A 17,707-nucleotide genomic window follows, 5' to 3' on the forward strand; every position below is an offset into this window, starting at 1 on the left:
CTGAAAAAACAGATCCATCCAATGAGTAAAACGAAAATAGAAAACTATACATATTTTGTAAAAAAAAAACAAAAAAAACAATCAAATCAAACATTTTGTGATAAAAAATTAAAGATAATAAACATTACAATGTGAATATATTTACATGATCATATAAATTTACGGATTCTTGCATGAAAAACAATACACATGATTTTTGCATAGAAATGTTTTACAGCCAGAACATGTTATACTCGTCTTGTTGTCACAAGTAGAAGGGCAATAGCTGCATCTTTTTCTTTTGATGCCGGAAGAGGCCATGGGGGTAGAAGCACACAGCTGCTCTCCAAAGAAACTGAAAGGTAACATGTCTGGGCTAGCATATGTGTACTGATAAGAGCAGAGAAGATAAGAACCCTTCTGAAAACAAGCAGATAAGCCAGGAAGACAGACTTACTTAGCAAAAAAAAATTATTTGCAAGACTTTACAGCTCAGCTTTACAAAAAAAAATACGTCTTAGACAGCGCGTTCTGAGCAGTCCGTTCTGCGCATAATATACACGTGTAGTGCACACCTAGTGATCTCTCCGGATGCACTCTACATTTTAGAATAGACTGCGCACCAAAAATAATCATTATAAAGCCATTTTTATGGTGCGCAGATCTCAATGCATACCCCCGGTAGAGCGCGTGTACGACCCCATTGAAATAATTTAGGAAATAAATCAATTGATATACAATAGTAGATGCAATAAATAGCCCCAACTGAGGTTATAACTCCTTTATTTCACTGAAAATATGACCTCACAGCTGTAAAAAACGATGTCGGGTCACTATGACCTGAACACAACAAGTGTAACTTTTTGCGTGTAGCAAAAAGTAAACGAAAAAAAAAAAAATACTCATAGGTAGGTCCCCCCAAATGAGGAAAAGTCAAGGAGTCTCAAGTTTTATAGACTTACAGAAAAAAATCTACAGGGCCGCAAAAAGTCTGTTCGGGTCACTATGACCCGAACACAACAGCAGGGTTAAAGTTCGTTATCCAGTAATCCATACATAAGTCAAGCTGTCCATTTTTCATAGCATTACATTTATGCAAGTCCATTTCTCCTTTTTTAAAGTAGTCTGGTCTTGAACTATCAAGAAAATTAATAAAGTGCCCCTAAACACATCCAACTGTTTAATAAATGAGCATTTTGATTAGTAATTAAGCCTCATTTGCAGCCACATTCATCAACTACCATATCCTCATAATGTCTTAGTACAACATTGTCATTATTGTCATAATAAAGCATGGAGATGGGTGACAACTTAATTGGAGCACAACACGGCAAGGGTGTAACTTCTGGCTCTATGGAATGCACCAGAGTCTGCAACACTGCATGGTTGGTGCCCTTCAGCATCTCAGTCAGGGGATAAGGACACTCTCCATGGCAGTAGTTGGCCATGTAGCCACGAGGAGCAATAACCCAGTTCTGCCATCCTACATCCTTGAAGTCAATATACAGTCTCCTCTTTTTGCAAATATTACTTGGAGTTGGCAATAACGGTTCCTCACTTCTTTTGACTCGTCTTTTGCAACTGGTGGGATCAAGGGTAACTGTAAGCAAAGATGCATGGATGAAAGAATGGATTTGATCACAAGAGGAAGAAACATGATTCTCCATGCTAGTATTACTATTAGCAAATATTTCCAGAATAAGTCCCATGTTGTTATTTTTGTTGGTCCAATCTTGTGTCACCTTTGTGAGATTGAAAGAAAGAGACTTATGATGAAGGCGGAATGACTGAGCAAATAGAAGTTTCCTATTGGCGTTGTGGTCTCTCATGCTCTTTAAGGCCATGTGCAAGGGACGGTGAAGTTGAAGCTGAAATTCCTGCCCTTGATATGTGTTATGCTTGAACTTGATTTCTAGTTGGCTGAGTGTCACTTGTTCTTTTGCTTCTATGACAGAAAGGTCAAAGAAGAGATGTTTTTTGAAGCATAACGATCCATGAAACATATCGCTAGAGATCAAAGGCCCTGCGAAAGAAAAAATAAGACATTAGATATTACTGGTTTTGTTAGTATTCTATTTAGCCAAAGGATAGCTCATTTTACTTTATAATATAGACTGTTATGGACTTTATGGACTCAATAGCACAAACATTACATGTGGCATTAGGGAGCCCCCAAGTCTATACAAATTGGGTGTGTAAAATATTTAATGCCTATTTCAGTTAATGGTCCTATTATGATATTTCAAAGGGTCCAAAACTCTCCCTTTGCACTGCTAACTGGATATTATTATTATGCATTGTCCTCATACAATCTAGATTCCCTATCAGTATGTCTGTGGAGTGTGGGAGCAAACTGGAGAACCCGGAGGAAACCCACGCAAACAAGGGGAGGACATACAACTTCCTTACAGATGTTATCCTTGGTAAGATTTGAACCACGGACCTCAGAGATGCAAAGCAACAGTGCTAACCACTGAGCCACCATGCTGCCTTAAAATGAATAAATGATAGCCCTGAACCAAACTACATCCAATAGTCTGTACAGCGTAGGCCCATAATAAACATTGAGCTTCATTTCTGCAGCCATGTACAGTTCATCTTACTGCTGTGTTGCATTCTAAAAACAGAGTTATAACTATCCAAGGAATTGTATATTTAGCATAGACTTCATTTTAACTTTGGGGGAAAAAAAACAAAACAAAAAAAAAATGTTCCTATTGATGGCAAGCCAGTCTTGTATGAAAATCACAAAACAACAAGAAAAAAATTTACTGGAAGATCAATATACATAAATTCATCTGCTATTGGGATAAAGAACAGGCAAGTATGGATACATGATGTACATCTTGTGTAAGGCTGGGCTCACATTGCGTTATGGCAGTCCGTTAGATGGACTGCGATACACCGTGGCATAACGCGGTGTAACGCTGTCCGTTAACGCTGCCATTAACCCCTATTGTCGGGCGCATCGCCATTGCGCTAGCGATGTGCCGTCATTCAGTGACGGAGCCTCGGACGCGGGCTGCAGTGTCTGAGGCTCCATCTCCGCTTGCACAGATGAATAATTTGCGCTAGCCGTGTAGCATAACTCAATGGCGTGTATGCTATAGCGTTAACGCAGACCGTGAACCTGTGTCAATGTGAACCTGGCCTAATAATTAGACAGCATAGCATGCTAATCTACTATATAATTGTCTAAGGGTCACTTCCATCTATCACGGATATTCATTGCTCGTGGCCTCTGTCTGTCATGGAAATCCAAGTCGTTGATTGGTCGTGGCAAAACGCCCACGACCATTGCCACGACAAATCAGTGACGGGCACAGTCCTGCGGCCACATGGCCGCTCCTTCCTCCCCGCAGTCATTGCCCGCTCCATACTCCCCTCCAGTCAGCGCTCACACAGGGTTAATGGCAGCGCTAACGGACCGCGTTATGCCGTGGTGTAACGCACTCCATTATCGCTGCTATTAACCCTGTGTGACCAACTTTTTACTATTGATGCTGCCTTTGCAGCATCAATAGTAAAAAGATCTAATGTTAAAAATAATAAAAAAAATAAAAAATCGTTATATAATCACTGTCTGTCAGCCCCTCGGATCCAGAACAGACCTTTACCGTGACACGCCGGTGACCACTCCATGCATTACGATCTCGCGAGATGATGACATATCGGTCTCACGAGACCGCAACATCATCATCATCTCGCGAGACCGCAATGCACTCTTGAGACCGGAGCGCGAGGAGCGTCGGTAAATGCTTCGTGGATCTGGGGGCCAACAGAAGGTGAGTATATAACTATTTTTTATTTTAATTCTTTTTTTTTTAACAGGGATATGATGCCCACATTGCTATATACTACGTGGGCTGTACAATATACTACGTGGGCTGTGCAATATACTACGCAGGCTGTGCAATATACTACGCGGGCTGTGCAATATACTAGGCGGGCTGTGCAATATACTGCGTGGGCTGTGCAATGTACTGCGTGGGCTGTGCAATGTACTGCGTGGGCTGTGCAATATACTGCGTGGGCTGTGCAATATACTGCGTGGGCTGTGCAATATACTACGCGGGCTGTGCAATATACTGCGTGGGCTGTGCAATGTACTGCGTGGGCTGTGCAATGTACTGCGTGGGCTGTGCAATGTACTGCGTGGGCTGTGCAATGTACTGCGTGGGCTGTGCAATGTACTGCGTGGGCTGTGCAATGTACTACGTGGGCTGTGCAATGTACTACGTGGGCTGTGCAATATACTACATGGGCTGTGCTATACACTACATGGGTTGCGCTATACACTATGTGGGCTGTGCTATACACTACTTGGGCTGTGTTATACACTACTTGGGCTGTGTTATACACTACGTGGGCTGTGTTATACACTACGTGGCCTGTGTTATACACTACGGGGCCTGTGTTATTCACTACGTGGCCTGTTATACACTATGTGGCCTGTGTAATATACTGCGTGCGTGGGCTGTTATATACTACATGAGCTGTGTTATATGCTATGTAGGCTGTTATACACTTCGTGGGCTGTGCTCTATACTACGTGGCTGTGCTATATACTCTGTGGGCTGTGTTATATACTATGTGGCTCTGCTATATACTCCGTGGGCTGTGCTATATACTCCGTGGGCTGTGCTATATACTACGTGGCTGTGCTATATACTACATGGCTCAGCTATATACTATGTGGCTGTGCAATATACTACGTGGCTGTGCTATATACTACGTGGCCGGCCGCGAACAATCAGCGACTGTGTATTCAATGTATTATTCTAAAATCTTCATAAATAAACTACGTACATATTCTAGAATACCCGATGCGTTAGAATCGGGCTACCATCTAGAACCTAATATGCATTAAATTTATTACAGTATCATGCTGGTTCATGCATTATTAGACTCAATATTCTTTATATAACATATATTAGTTTGCTTACTTTTGGACCACTTTTAAGCCACAAACTGGAGCACAACATTGGTACACTTGGTGGATTTTACGAATACACATAGCCATATCGTGATCCAACTGCCAGAAAAGGCAAAATGAAAGGTCCACCTGTGGCTTGAAAATGACAAACTAAAATGATGCTCATCCACCAGCACTTATATGGATCCAGTGCAGATGGCTAGAGTAGATGTCACCATTAAACTAGGAACAGGAAAGCTGTGGCCTGTGATTGCTAAAGTCACCTAACGCTGCATTCAATCACAGACTTCAGCAGTTCTGTTGCTGGTGGAATGGAAACATATCCTCTTCATGTGTAAGCGCAGACCACAGATCAGCCTTTACTAGATCTAGGGAGGTGCAAGTATATATTTTTTTACTGCTCCAAGCCACAGGTGAACTTTTGCCTGGATAACCCTTTTCAGTAGAAATAGTAGAACGCTATGTATCAGTATGTACAGTGGAATATTATTTTGGAGCAAGGAACAACCAGATTCTTGCTTCAGTGTTAGGTCTAAGTGGAGCCTGAAGGTTCTGCAGACGGTCCCGTGACCTGAAGCTCCTTTAGGTACTCTCTAAACTGGCAGAAGAGAACAATTCAGTTACAGTAGCAGCAAGCATGGATATGACTTGCAAGAGTGATGTTTGTGCAGGGTCATCACACTGTGTAGAAGTGACTGTGGGGGGCAGCATACTGTGGGGGCATTATATTATGCATGGACTAATATACTGCAGTGGACATTTCTTTAAATTGTGTGATTTAATGTTATACACTATTATCTAATGCAAATGATCTGTAAGACATCCCTATTAAACACTGATTGTATAGCTATCAATCTACTGTTTTAGATTATACAAGAACTTTGATATAAAATTATATTGCTCCAATTTACATTTAAGAAGCATATGCATTTCTTTTATCTCTTCAATGGACATTGGGCAAATATTTAGGCAGTTAAAAAAATCTTACTGATCGCTTTATGCCTTATTTATCAGCTCTTTTCATTTTCTTCATTCTGTTGTACTGTGTGACCTTCACTCTGACTACCTAAAACATATAATGCCTCAAATATGGACTGGAAGTAAAACTATCTATGCATTCCTATGAGAAACTAAATTTAGTCTTCTTGGGGTGCTTAGTGCCTGGCTTCTAGTTAATACTTAAGATGTTGTATGACTTGGGTAGTTAATATGGATTGCATGCTCCAACCAAAGGAACAGAACAGAGCTGATATATTAGAAATAAAGAGATCAGTACAATTTCAACCCTATTTACCCAATGTCTATTACAAATGGGACAAAAGAAAAAATATACATTTACAATTATAAGAAAAATGTGGGCTTTAAAAGCAGTATGCTCCTACAAATATCAATAATTGTATCAACTAGAAGCCACTAGAGATCTCCATAGCTGTGTAAAAGATTCTCTTTTGGTCACGTGCTCATTTATGGTGAGTGCGTCTAAGTTTGAAATAATTTACATTAGTGTATATTTTTTCCTACAAACATTATCTAATTTTAACTTTTTATGTACCTATGAAATACAACAAGTTAGATGTTGGTGAAAAAATGCATACATTTATTAAATGTGGTGCAAATAATTCAAGTATAAATATTGTTTATCCTCACCTTGATCTCTGTAGAATCTGACAATATTTCCAGGTACTTGAAATCCTGCCATTCTGCATGGATTATCTTCATTTATGCCCTTCTCAAAAATTTTCCAAAGCGTCTTGGGAACAGGACCTGGAGCAATAGGTTTAGGTCGTCCACTCAATCCCAAGGCTTTGAGAAGCATCTTCTCTTGGAATGGCAGCTCAGAGCAGTCAACCAGCAAAAGATAGGATATCAGGGAAGAAATGAACAGCAGAAATGGTTCCATAGTGAGCTCTGTTAGTGGTCTACTGGTTTCCTGTGGAACACATTCTTAAATACTCTCAAAAACAGCCATGTGTGAAATTTGTCAGCTTCTTGGAGCCAGTAGGAGGTGTTCCCAAACCATCATCCTGTCTCCTTCTTTTTGAATGTAAATATTCACATTCCATGAGCCAATCTTAAACTGTGAAAATCTGTTTCATCTATCTTTGGAAGTATACTTTCTATAGTCAGGTTCTACAAATAATGACAAGTCCTGATGATGCATCAGTTTGGAAACATATATGTATGCAAAATATCATATGTAATTATAGTGTGTAACCTGTAATAATAATAATAATCTTTATTTTTATATAGCGCTAACATATTCCGCAGCGCTTTACAGTTTGCACACATTATTATCACTGTCCCCGATGGGGCTCACAATCTAAATTCCCTATCAGTATGTCTTTGGAATGTGGGAGGAAGCCGGAGAACCCGGAGGAAACCCATGCAAACACGGAGAGAACATACAAACTCTTTGCAGATGTTGTCCAGGGTGGGATTAGAACCCAGCGCTGCAAGGCTGCTGTACTAACCACCGCGCCTCCGTGCTGCCATTGCCCATGCTGTAATCATTGCAAATATTATATACTTCCATTATTAGACTATTAAAGTAAACTATTCTAATTAGTAAGTTAAAATTAGTTGAACAGGTTTTGTATTTTTAGGTATCTACCAGAAGATTCCACTTTATTGCAAACTCAGTGGCTCATTGGTTAGCACTGCAGCCTTGTAGTGCTGGAGCCCTGGGTTCTAATCCCACCTTAGACAACATCTGCAAAGAGTTTATATGGTTTGCGTGGGTTTCCTCCGGGTACTCCGGTTTCCTCCCACATTCCAAAGACATACTGGTACGGAATTTAGATTGTGAGCCCCAACGGGGACAGTGTTGATAATGTGTGCAAAACTGTAAAGCGCTGTGGAATATGTTAGCGCTATATAAAAATAAAGATTATTATTAGTATTATAACTCATACATGCAACTACTAATACTGTATACACAGTATACCTAGTACTAATACTGTATACCTTCCCTTATTTCATGATAATAGACATTTACATAGAAGTTCTATTGATCCTAAAATAATATTCCAAGCAGAAAAGTATATGCATGTAGCAATGGTATGAGTGCAATGTGGAGACAGACAGAAACATTGCAAGAAATCTACAGTCATATATCCTCCATCTTTATGGTGCTATAAGACTAATAATAACAGAAAAATAAAAACATTACAAGTCTTGGAAAATGGCAACACAAAACAAAATAATATATATTTTTCAATATTCTTAATATATTTTCATTACTTAAATAGAAAAAAAACGATACATGTTTGGTATTGTCATAATTGGATGGCTGTTGACATTTATGTTTCCAGGTATTTTTTTTACTGCACAGTGAACCATGTGAAATCAAAACCATAAAAAAACTATGGGGGGATTACATTCTTTCACTATTTCATTTCACTTAGATTGTTTTGTCACAGCACATTAAGCCAGGGGTGCATCGCATTTTTTGGTCCAAGGGCTGCAATGCCATACCAAACCAGTCCCAAGGGCCGCAAAACATTTACTTACATGAATACATCACCAGAACCACCATTAATCCATAACTGCATCACCAGAAACAAGTTTTAAATATTTGCTTCAAAAAATAAGTGTGAACATATACAAACTTACACTGAGTTTGTGGAACAGAAACTGAGCAGGATCTCTCCAAATCCTCTTCATAATCTTAAAACTCAAATTTTTGAGGCTTTTTAAGCTTTATCAGGCCATTGAGTGCATTTATGTTTCCTACATGTGTAGAATATCAGAACCACTGTCAGCACTTGAATGTAGTGCCAGAACCACCATCAGTACATGAATAAATCACCAAGCTTAGCACAGTAATCAATTGCAATGTCAGGTCAGTCCCATGTACAATTGTATCACATGAACATACAACTACCAAAAAGTCTTTAACAATGGTAAGGAGATACTGGGAGTTAAGGTACCGTTACACTAAACAACTTACCAACGATCACGACCAGCGATACGACCTGGCCGTGATCGTTGGTAAGTCGTTGTGTGGTCGATGGGGAGCTGTCACACAGACAGCTCTCTCCAGCGACCAACGATCTGGGGAACGACTTCGGCATCGTTGAAACTGTCTTCAACTATGCCGAAGTCCCCGGGTAACCAAGGTAAACATCGGGTTACTAAGCGCAGGGCCGCGCTTAGTAACCCGATATTTACCCTGGTTACCATTGTAAAAGTAAAAAAAACAAAACAGTACATACTTACATTCCGATGTCTGTCACGTCCCCCGCCGTCAACTTCCCGCACTAATAGTGTCAGCGCTGGCCGTAAAGCAGAGCACAGCGGTGACATCACAATAATGTTAACCCTCTCCCTCCTCATCCACTATGATAAAACATTTAATTTTTGTCTCAATGATGGAGCGCTTGCCATCTCCACTGTGGCACTTAGGTACCAGCAGCAGTATGATGACGTGAGCAGCAAGTTGACCCCATCGTACCACTGCACGTCAGGAGCGGGTCTGATGGGCACCCTCTGCTCCAGTCCTAGTGCCACAGTTTTCAAATATATTTGTATCTTAAAGAGGTGAATACATTTGAATATAAGGAGAAGGGAGCGCTGTCTCCCGAACAGCTCCGCAGGCGGCACAACATGCTTTGGCAGGCCACATGCATATAATAATAGATAAACAATAATAATCTTTATATAGCACTAACATGTTCCACAGTGCTTTACAGCTTGCACACATTAACATCGCTGTCCCCGATGGGGCTCACAATCTAAATTCCCTATCAGTATGTCTTTGGAATGTGGGAGGAAACCAGAGTGCCCGGAGGAAACCCACACAAATACAGAGAGAACATACAAACTCCTTGCAGATGTTGTCCTTGGTGGGGATTGAACCCAGGACCCCAGCGCTGCAAGGCTGCTGTGCTAACCACTGCACTACCGTGCTGCCCATATATGGTGAAGGCCTGCATTAAACGGTAAAATGAATGATGTCATTCAAAACTGCACATTGTCCCACAAAAAAAATCCTCCTCTATGTTTTTAATATCATGATTGAGTAAATACATTTTATATTTTATATTTGGATTTTTCTGGTTTATTCACTTATTTTTGAGTGGGTTGAAATAAAACAAGGCAAAAAATGACAGCGCAAAAATGAAAAATTCCCTAAAAAGTCCTTAAAGGTATAAAGTCCTACACACTGTACGGATGCTTTCTTTATAATCATGTCAATAGTACAATCAAGTGTACAATTTTTTGACTACAGAGAGTGATTATATTATTTATTTTGGTCTTAGGATATTAGTGGAGATTCTTTATAACTGAATAAAAGGGGTAAAGTTTTATACAATACCTCCAAGTTAAGTGGATCCAATCTGTTACCAACCAAAAGCAAATTACTTTTTGTCTGTAACAAAATACAATCGGTGCAATACAATTCAGCACAACCTGACTGAAGAACATAGTAGCATCTACAAAGACATTTGACCAGTGCGTTCATTGCAATCAAATATGCGCTCTGCAAATGACTTTCGACTAACCTCTGCACTAATCCGTACCTCCCACTCCCGACTCCAAGACTTCTCCCGTGCTGCGCCAATCCTCTGGAATGCTCTACCCCAAGATATTAGGACCATCCACAACTTACATAGTTTTAGGCGCTCGCTCAAAACTCATTTGTTCAGAGCGGCCTATCACGTTCCCTAATCAAATTCATTTTATGTTTGTGTGTGTGTAGCCCATTCAGTATCTCCATCTACCCCCCACTCCCTGAAGATGGCTGGACCATCATTGTAAATACATCATTGTAAATACACACCTGTACTTTGTATCCCCCCACCTCATTGTAGATTGTAAAGGCCCCTTCACATTAAGCGACGCTGCAGCGATACCGACAACGATCCGGATCGCTGCAGCGTCGCTGTTTGGTCGCTGGAGAGCTGTCACACAGACAGCTCTCCAGCGACCAACAATCCCGAAGTCCCCAGGTAACCAGGGTAAACATCGGGTTACTAAGCGCAGGGCCGCGCTTAGTAACCTGATGTTTACCCTGGTTACCAGCGTGAAAGTAAAAAAAACAAACAGTACATACTTACCTACCGCTGTCTGTCCCCGGCGCTCAGCTTCTCTGCACTCCTCCTGTACTGGCTGTGAGCACAGCAGCCGGAAAGCAGAGTGGTGACGTCACCGCTCTGCTTTCCGGCTGACCGACGCTCACAGCCAGTGCAGGAGGAGTGCAGAGCACAGCGCCGGGGACAGACAGCGGTAGGTAAGTGTGTACTGTTTGTTTTTTTTACTTTCACGCTGGTAACCAGGGTAAACATCGGGTTACTAAGCGCGGCCCTGCGCTTAGTTACCCGATGTTTACCCTGGTTACCAGTGAAGACATCGCTGGATCGGTGTCACACACGCCGATCCAGCGATGTCCACGGGAGATCCAGCGACGAAATAAAGTTCTGGACTTTGTTCAGCGACCAACGATCTCCCAGCAGGGGCCTGATCGTTGGTCGCTGTCACACATAACGATTTCCTTAACGATATCGTTGCTACGTCACAAAAAGCAACGATATCGTTAACAATATCGTTATGTGTGAAGGTACCTTAAGCTCTCACAAGCAGGGTCCTCTTATTTCGTCTTATTTTGTCTTATTTTGCTTTATTACTGTATTGTTAACATTGTTACCTATGACTGTTGTGTTTGAAAGTGTTAAACTGTAAAGCGCTGCGGAATATGTTGGTGCTATATAAATAAAGATTATTATTATTATTATTAAAAGAATGACAAACCATAGTATTCCTTAATATATACTAAGGGAGGATCAGAATCTGGTGGCCTGGTTTGCTCATGTCTAATTATGATCTTTTACTGTTTAATGACTGCTGCAGTAGATACTGTATTTTCCTAATTATATGGTGATGGGATTATCAGTTTTAGGGTGAATTTCATTAATAAAAGAGGTGACAATTTTGTTGTTTACTTAGAATAATGTAAATGAGTTCTCCAATTGTTTCTCAGCCAACCAACTGTTAACTTGTCACTTCCATTGATACTGACCTGGGCACTGTGGAGTTGAGTTTCTCACACCAGATAAGAGGCTTTCTGAGAGGTGGCAGAATTGTGACCTCCTGCTGATACCTTCCATGCTCTGTAACCCAAATGTGAAACTATCACTTCACATTGTTTTGAGTAAACATACAACTATCTCTCTTGTAATGAGTTTGTTGGTATCTTTTGTTAAATTAAAGACCTAAGAAGTACAGATTATTGTTACAACTCAAAAAATTGAAACATTCTCAGTGTAAAGGAATAAAACAATCTAAAGGATAAAATATTTTACGTAAAATTAGTTGTTCAGGTATCACGGTCATTCCACGTTACCTGCCCGCACCTACACCCAGGAGGCACGGTGGCAACTTGTGGGGGCTGGGGCCTGCTAGAGTCCCTGTAAAAAGCCTCAGGCCATCAATCATACTGGTTGTTCCTATACATCTTGGGGAGAGAGAGAAAGAGACTTAACATCTAGAACACCAACAACAGTTGTGAGGACCTCACCGAGAAGCTCAGCAGAGAGGGACTACAACACTCAGGCGCTAGAGGAAGGCTACTGATTTCCACCTGGATAAGGGGACTCTGGAATTGCCTTCAGACCGGTCGGACCCTGCCAGCCCTGTGATCTGGTGCTCTGGACTGTGGATGCTGAAGCCTTCAGTAAAAAGGTAAAGAGACTGCAACCTTGTGTCCTCGTTCTTCACTGCGCCTCACACCATCCACCATCTACACTCTGGGAAGCCCTGGGGACATACTTCACCTGTGGGAAGGTATACCATCTAGCTGCTAGGGTTGAGCGAAACGGATCGTTCATTTTCAAAAGTCGCCGACTTTTGGCAAAGTCGGGTTTCATGAAACCCGACCCGACCCCTGTGTGGGGTCGGCCATGCGGTACGCGACTTTCACGCCAAAGTCGCGTTTCAATTACGCGAAAAGCGCCATTTCTCAGCCAATGAAGGTGGACGCAGAGTGTGGGCAGCGTGATGACATAGGTCCTGGTCCCCACCATCTTAGAGAAGGGCATTGCAGTGATTGGCTTGCTGTCTGCGGCGTCACAGGGGCTATAAAGAGGCGTTCCCGCCGACCGCCATCTTACTGCTGCTGATCTGAGCCTAGCGAGAGGTTGCTGCCGCTTCGTCAAAAGCAGGGATAGCGTTAGGCAGGGTCCATTAACCACCAAACCGCTTGTGCTGTAGCGATTTCCACTGTCCAACACCACCTTTTGTTTGCAGGGACAGTGGAAGCTACATTTTTTTTTCCTCAGCGCTGTAGCTCATTGGGCTGCCCTAGAAGGCTCCCTGATAGCTGCATTGCTGTGTGTACGCCGCTGTGCAAACCAACTGCTTTTTTCAAAGCACAAATCCTGTTGTTCCTTCCTTTCTGCACAGCTATCTTGTTTGTTTGTCCACACTTTTGATTTAATTTGTGCATCAGTCCACTCCTTATTGCTGCCTGCCATACGTGGCTGAGATTACTGCAGGGAGATAGTAATTGTAGGACAGTCCCTGTTATTTTATTTTTTTTAATTCTCCCTAAAAAAATAAGTTGTGAGAGATTAAGATTGGCATTTCTGCTAGAGTGCCATCCCTGTGTGTGCCATCTCTCTCACATAGTGAGCCATAGAAAGCTTTTTTATTTTTCTGTTGTTTTTTGGGGGGGTTTATAAATTCTCCCTGAAAAAAAAAAACAGTGGGAGATTAATATTGGCCTTTGGGCTTGTGTGCCAGTCCTGAGTGTGCCATCTCTCTCTCAAATAGTGGGCCATAGAAAGCCTATTTATTTATTTTTTTTAAAAATTTGGTTTCTAAATTCTCCCTGAAAAAATAACAAAAAACCGTGGGAGATTAATATTGGCCTTTCTGCTTGTGTGCCAGTCCTGACTCCTGGGTGTGCCATCTCTCTCTCTCAAATAGTGGGCCATAGAAAGCCTATTTTTTTTTTATTTGGTTTCTAAATTCTCCCTGAAAAAATAAAAAAAAATCAGTGGGAGATTAATATTGGCCTTTCTGCTTGTGTGCCAGTCTTGACTCCTGGGTGTGCCATCTCTCTCTCTCAAATAGTGGGCCATAGAAAGCCTATTTTTTTTTTTATTTGTTTTCTAAATTCTCACTGAAGAAATAAAAAAAAACAGTGGGAGATTAATATTGGCCTTTCTGCTTGTGTGCCACTCCTGACTCACGGGTGTGCCATCTCTCTCTCTCTCAAATAGTGGGCCATAGAAAGCCTTTTTTAAATTTTTTTTATTTGGTTTCTAAATTCTCCCTGAAAAAAATCAATTTTTTTTATTTGGTTTCTAAATTCTCCCTGAAAAAATAAAAAAAAAATCAGTGGGAGATTAATATTGGCCTTTCTGCTTGTGTGCCACTCCTGACTCCTGGGTGTGCCATCTCTCTCTCTCAAATAGTGGGCCATAGAAAGCCTTTTTTTTAATTTTTTTTTTATTTGGTTTCTAAATTCTCCCTGAAAAAAATCATTTTTTTTTAATTTGGTTTCTAAAGTCTCCCTGAAAAAATAAAAAAAAATCAGTGGGAGATTAATATTGGCCTTTCTGCTTGTGTGCCAGTCTTGACTCCTGGGTGTGCCATCTCTCTCTCTCAAATAGTGGGCCATAGAAAGCCTATTTTTTTTTTTATTTTGGTTTCTAAATTCTCACTGAAAAAAATCAATTTTTTTTATTTGGTTTCCAAATTCTCCCTGAAAAAATCATTTTTTTAAATTTGGTTTCTAAAGTCTCCCTGAAAAAATAAAAAAAATCAGTGGGAGATTAATATTGGCCTTTCAGCTTGTGTGCCAGTCCTGACTCCTGGGTGTGCCATCTCTCTTTCTCAAATAGTGGGCCATAGAAAGCCCATTTCTCCCCTGATGAATCTTTGAGTGAAGAAACGCATCGGGAGACGCCGCTTTGCAGCATTGCATCTCCACACCGGGGTCTGGTATGAGGTGGATGGCGAGAGGTGGACGGCTTGCGATGGCAGAGCTGAAGAGGCGGTGAGATCCACCCAATATATGTTTTGGTTCGGTTCATTCAGCTCTATGCATCGCAGCGTCTTGGAGTCAATATATCCCACTGTCATTAACCCTGAAAGCTGCCATAGTTTAACCCATCAGGGAACACTCATGCATATGTTGAAATGAGTTATGTGTATCCTGGATAGATAGATGGGTATTTATGACTATTTTTGGTAGCATCTGGAGATGTTTTTAGGACAGTTTGCTATATTGCACTGACACCAATCCATAGGTTTAGTTTTTACGGGTATGTATCATATTTATACGTTATGTGATTTTGATAATATTTGGTACACATAGCCCAAGTATCTTTATTTTCCAAAAACAGTTCAGAGACAAGAAACAGAGAGAGCTGGTTTTGGGCTTTAGTAGACAAGGTTGTGAGGAGGTTTATCCTACCTTAGGCATATCCGTTGTCTAATACCCATACTTTGGTACCCTATTGTTGGCCCTCAGATTATGATCCTATTATTTGCTTTTGTGATCATAGGGTAACAATGGTGGATTGGTAGTGACAGTCAGTGCAGTCTGGTATCTGTATCTGTTGTTAGTCTTGTCTTGTTTCCCCATTCTGTGTAGGTTATAGGGCACTCAAGCACTTTTTGGTTCCTGTTTGTCTTTATATGTTTTTTTTTCTTCTTTTTGGTATATGTGCCATTGAGGCTTTTTAGACTAGACCTAATAAAGGTAAATTTTTATCCATTCGCTATACATGGTTTTTTTTTATTTGGTTTCTAAATTCTCCCTGAAAAAATCAATTTTTTTAATTTGGTTTCTAAATTCTCCCTGAAAAAAAAAAAAAAAAAAGTGGGAGATTAATATTGACATTTGTGCTTGAGTGACAGTCCTGCGTGTGTGGCATCTCTCTCATTTGGTGCCACCGAAAACAGAGTGTGTAACATTGTGCCTGATTTTCCTTGCGGTCTCACCCACCTGTAAAGGGATATCTAAATCATACTGAAGTTATAGCTCACTGTGTAAGTTGTTTGACAGCAACAAATACCGTTACTTTGGTTACGTTTTTAAAACAATGAGGAAGTCTGGTGGAAGAGGTTGTGGCCGTGGGCGTTCATTGTCAGCTGGTAATGATGGTAGTGGCAGTGGAGCATCAGGTGGTCGTGGGAAAAAAAATATTGCACCTAAGTCTGGAGCTGTGGAGCCAGGTTCGTCATCTGGCTACAGAAGGCCTCGAACGCTCCCTTTTCCGGGAGTAGGAAAACCGCTTTTAAAGCCGGAGCAGCAAGAGCAAGTTTTGGCTTACCTTGCTGACTCAGCCTCTAGCTCTTTTGCCTCCTCTTTTGAAACTGGTAAATGTAAAAGCAGCGCGTCGTTAGTGGATGTTCACGGTCAGGGACAAGTCGCTTCCTTGTCCTCTTCAGCAAAAACAACAACAGAGAAGGATGCAGCAGGCGACACAACGGGTTACTCCATGGAGCTCTTTACACATACCGTCCCTGGCTTAGAAAGTGAAACAGTTAACATGCCATGCCCATTACAAGTTGAATCTGACATGGAGTGCACTGATGCACAGCCACAGCGAGACTACTATGCTGGTCCTTTGACTCAGACCACAACATTGCCCTCGCAGGGTACTGATCTAGAATCAGACCCTGATGAGACTATGTTGCCCCGTCACGAATTCTCTACCACTGACTTACACGGTGACACAGACGAAGTTGCGCACGAGCTAGAAAAGGAGGTTATAGATAACCCAGTTGTTGACCCCGATTGGCAGCCATTGGGGGAACAGGGTGCAGGCGGCAGTAGTTCTGAAGCGGAGGAGGAGGGGCCGCAGCAGGCATCAACATCGCAACAGGTTCCATCTGCCAGGCCCGTAGATGGGAAAAAACGCGTGGCAAAGCCAAAACCTGTTGGAGGACAGCGTGGCCATCCGGTTAAAGCTCAGTCTGCAATGCCTGAAAAGAGATCCGAGGCTCGAAAGAGTGCAGTCTGGCATTTTTTTAAACAACATCCAATTGATCAGCGCAAAGTCATCTGTCAAAAATGTTCAACTACCTTAAGCAGAGGTCAGAATCTGAAAAGTCTGAATACAAGTTGCATGCATAGACATTTAACCACCATGCATTTGCAAGCCTGGACTAACTACCAAACGTCCCTTAAGGTTGTAGCACCCTCGGCCAATGAAGCTAGTCAGCAACGCTACTTCCCTGCCGTCACTGTAAGGCCACCATTTTCCGCACCACCTGCAGAATCTGTGCAGGTTTCTTTGCCAGGCCAAAGAAGTCAGGGTCAGGGAATCACCAGTTTCGTAGTAGGAAACACTGCATCTAGGGCACCGGCGGAAACAATACCGTCTCCAACCGTCTCTCATTCTGCCATGTCCACCGGCACACCCGCTAGTTCCACGATCTCCAGCTCTCCAGTCCAGCTCACCCTACATGAGACTCTGGTTAGAAAAAGGAAGTACTTATCCTCGCATCCGCGTACACAGGGTTTGAACGCCCACATAGCTAGAAGAATCTCGTTAGAGATGATGCCCTACCGGTTAGTTGAAAGCAAAGCTTTCAAAGCCCTGATGGACTACGCTGAACCACGCTACGAGCTACCCAGTCGACACTTCTTTTCGAGAAAAGCCATCCCAGCCCTCCACCAGCATGTTAAAGAGCGCATCGTCCATGCACTCAGGCAATCTGTGAGTACAAAGGTGCACCTGACAACAGATGCATGGACCAGTAGGCATGGCCAGAGACGTTACGTGTCCATCACGGCACACTGGGTGAATGTGGTGGATGCAGGGTCCACAGGGGACA

At 41.9% G+C, this 17,707-nt stretch overlaps 1 protein-coding gene across 1 annotated transcript; it reads right to left on the bottom strand.

Annotated features, from left to right (window-relative positions):
- Nucleotides 1–1,193: 1,193 nt before the first annotated feature.
- Nucleotides 1,194–6,815, bottom strand: LOC138676480 (derriere protein-like). The gene is made up of 2 exons (XM_069765861.1): nucleotides 6,563–6,815; nucleotides 1,194–2,002 (listed from the first exon to the last, which is right to left on the bottom strand). The coding sequence occupies exons 1-2, from the start codon at nucleotides 6,813–6,815 to the stop codon at nucleotides 1,194–1,196; spliced, it is 1,062 nt and encodes a 353-aa protein (XP_069621962.1).
- Between the last annotated feature and the right edge of the window lie 10,892 nt (nucleotides 6,816–17,707).

The sequence above is a fragment of the Ranitomeya imitator genome, chromosome 1, assembly GCF_032444005.1.
Source record: "Ranitomeya imitator isolate aRanImi1 chromosome 1, aRanImi1.pri, whole genome shotgun sequence".
NCBI classification, from domain to species: Eukaryota; Metazoa; Chordata; class Amphibia; order Anura; family Dendrobatidae; genus Ranitomeya; species Ranitomeya imitator.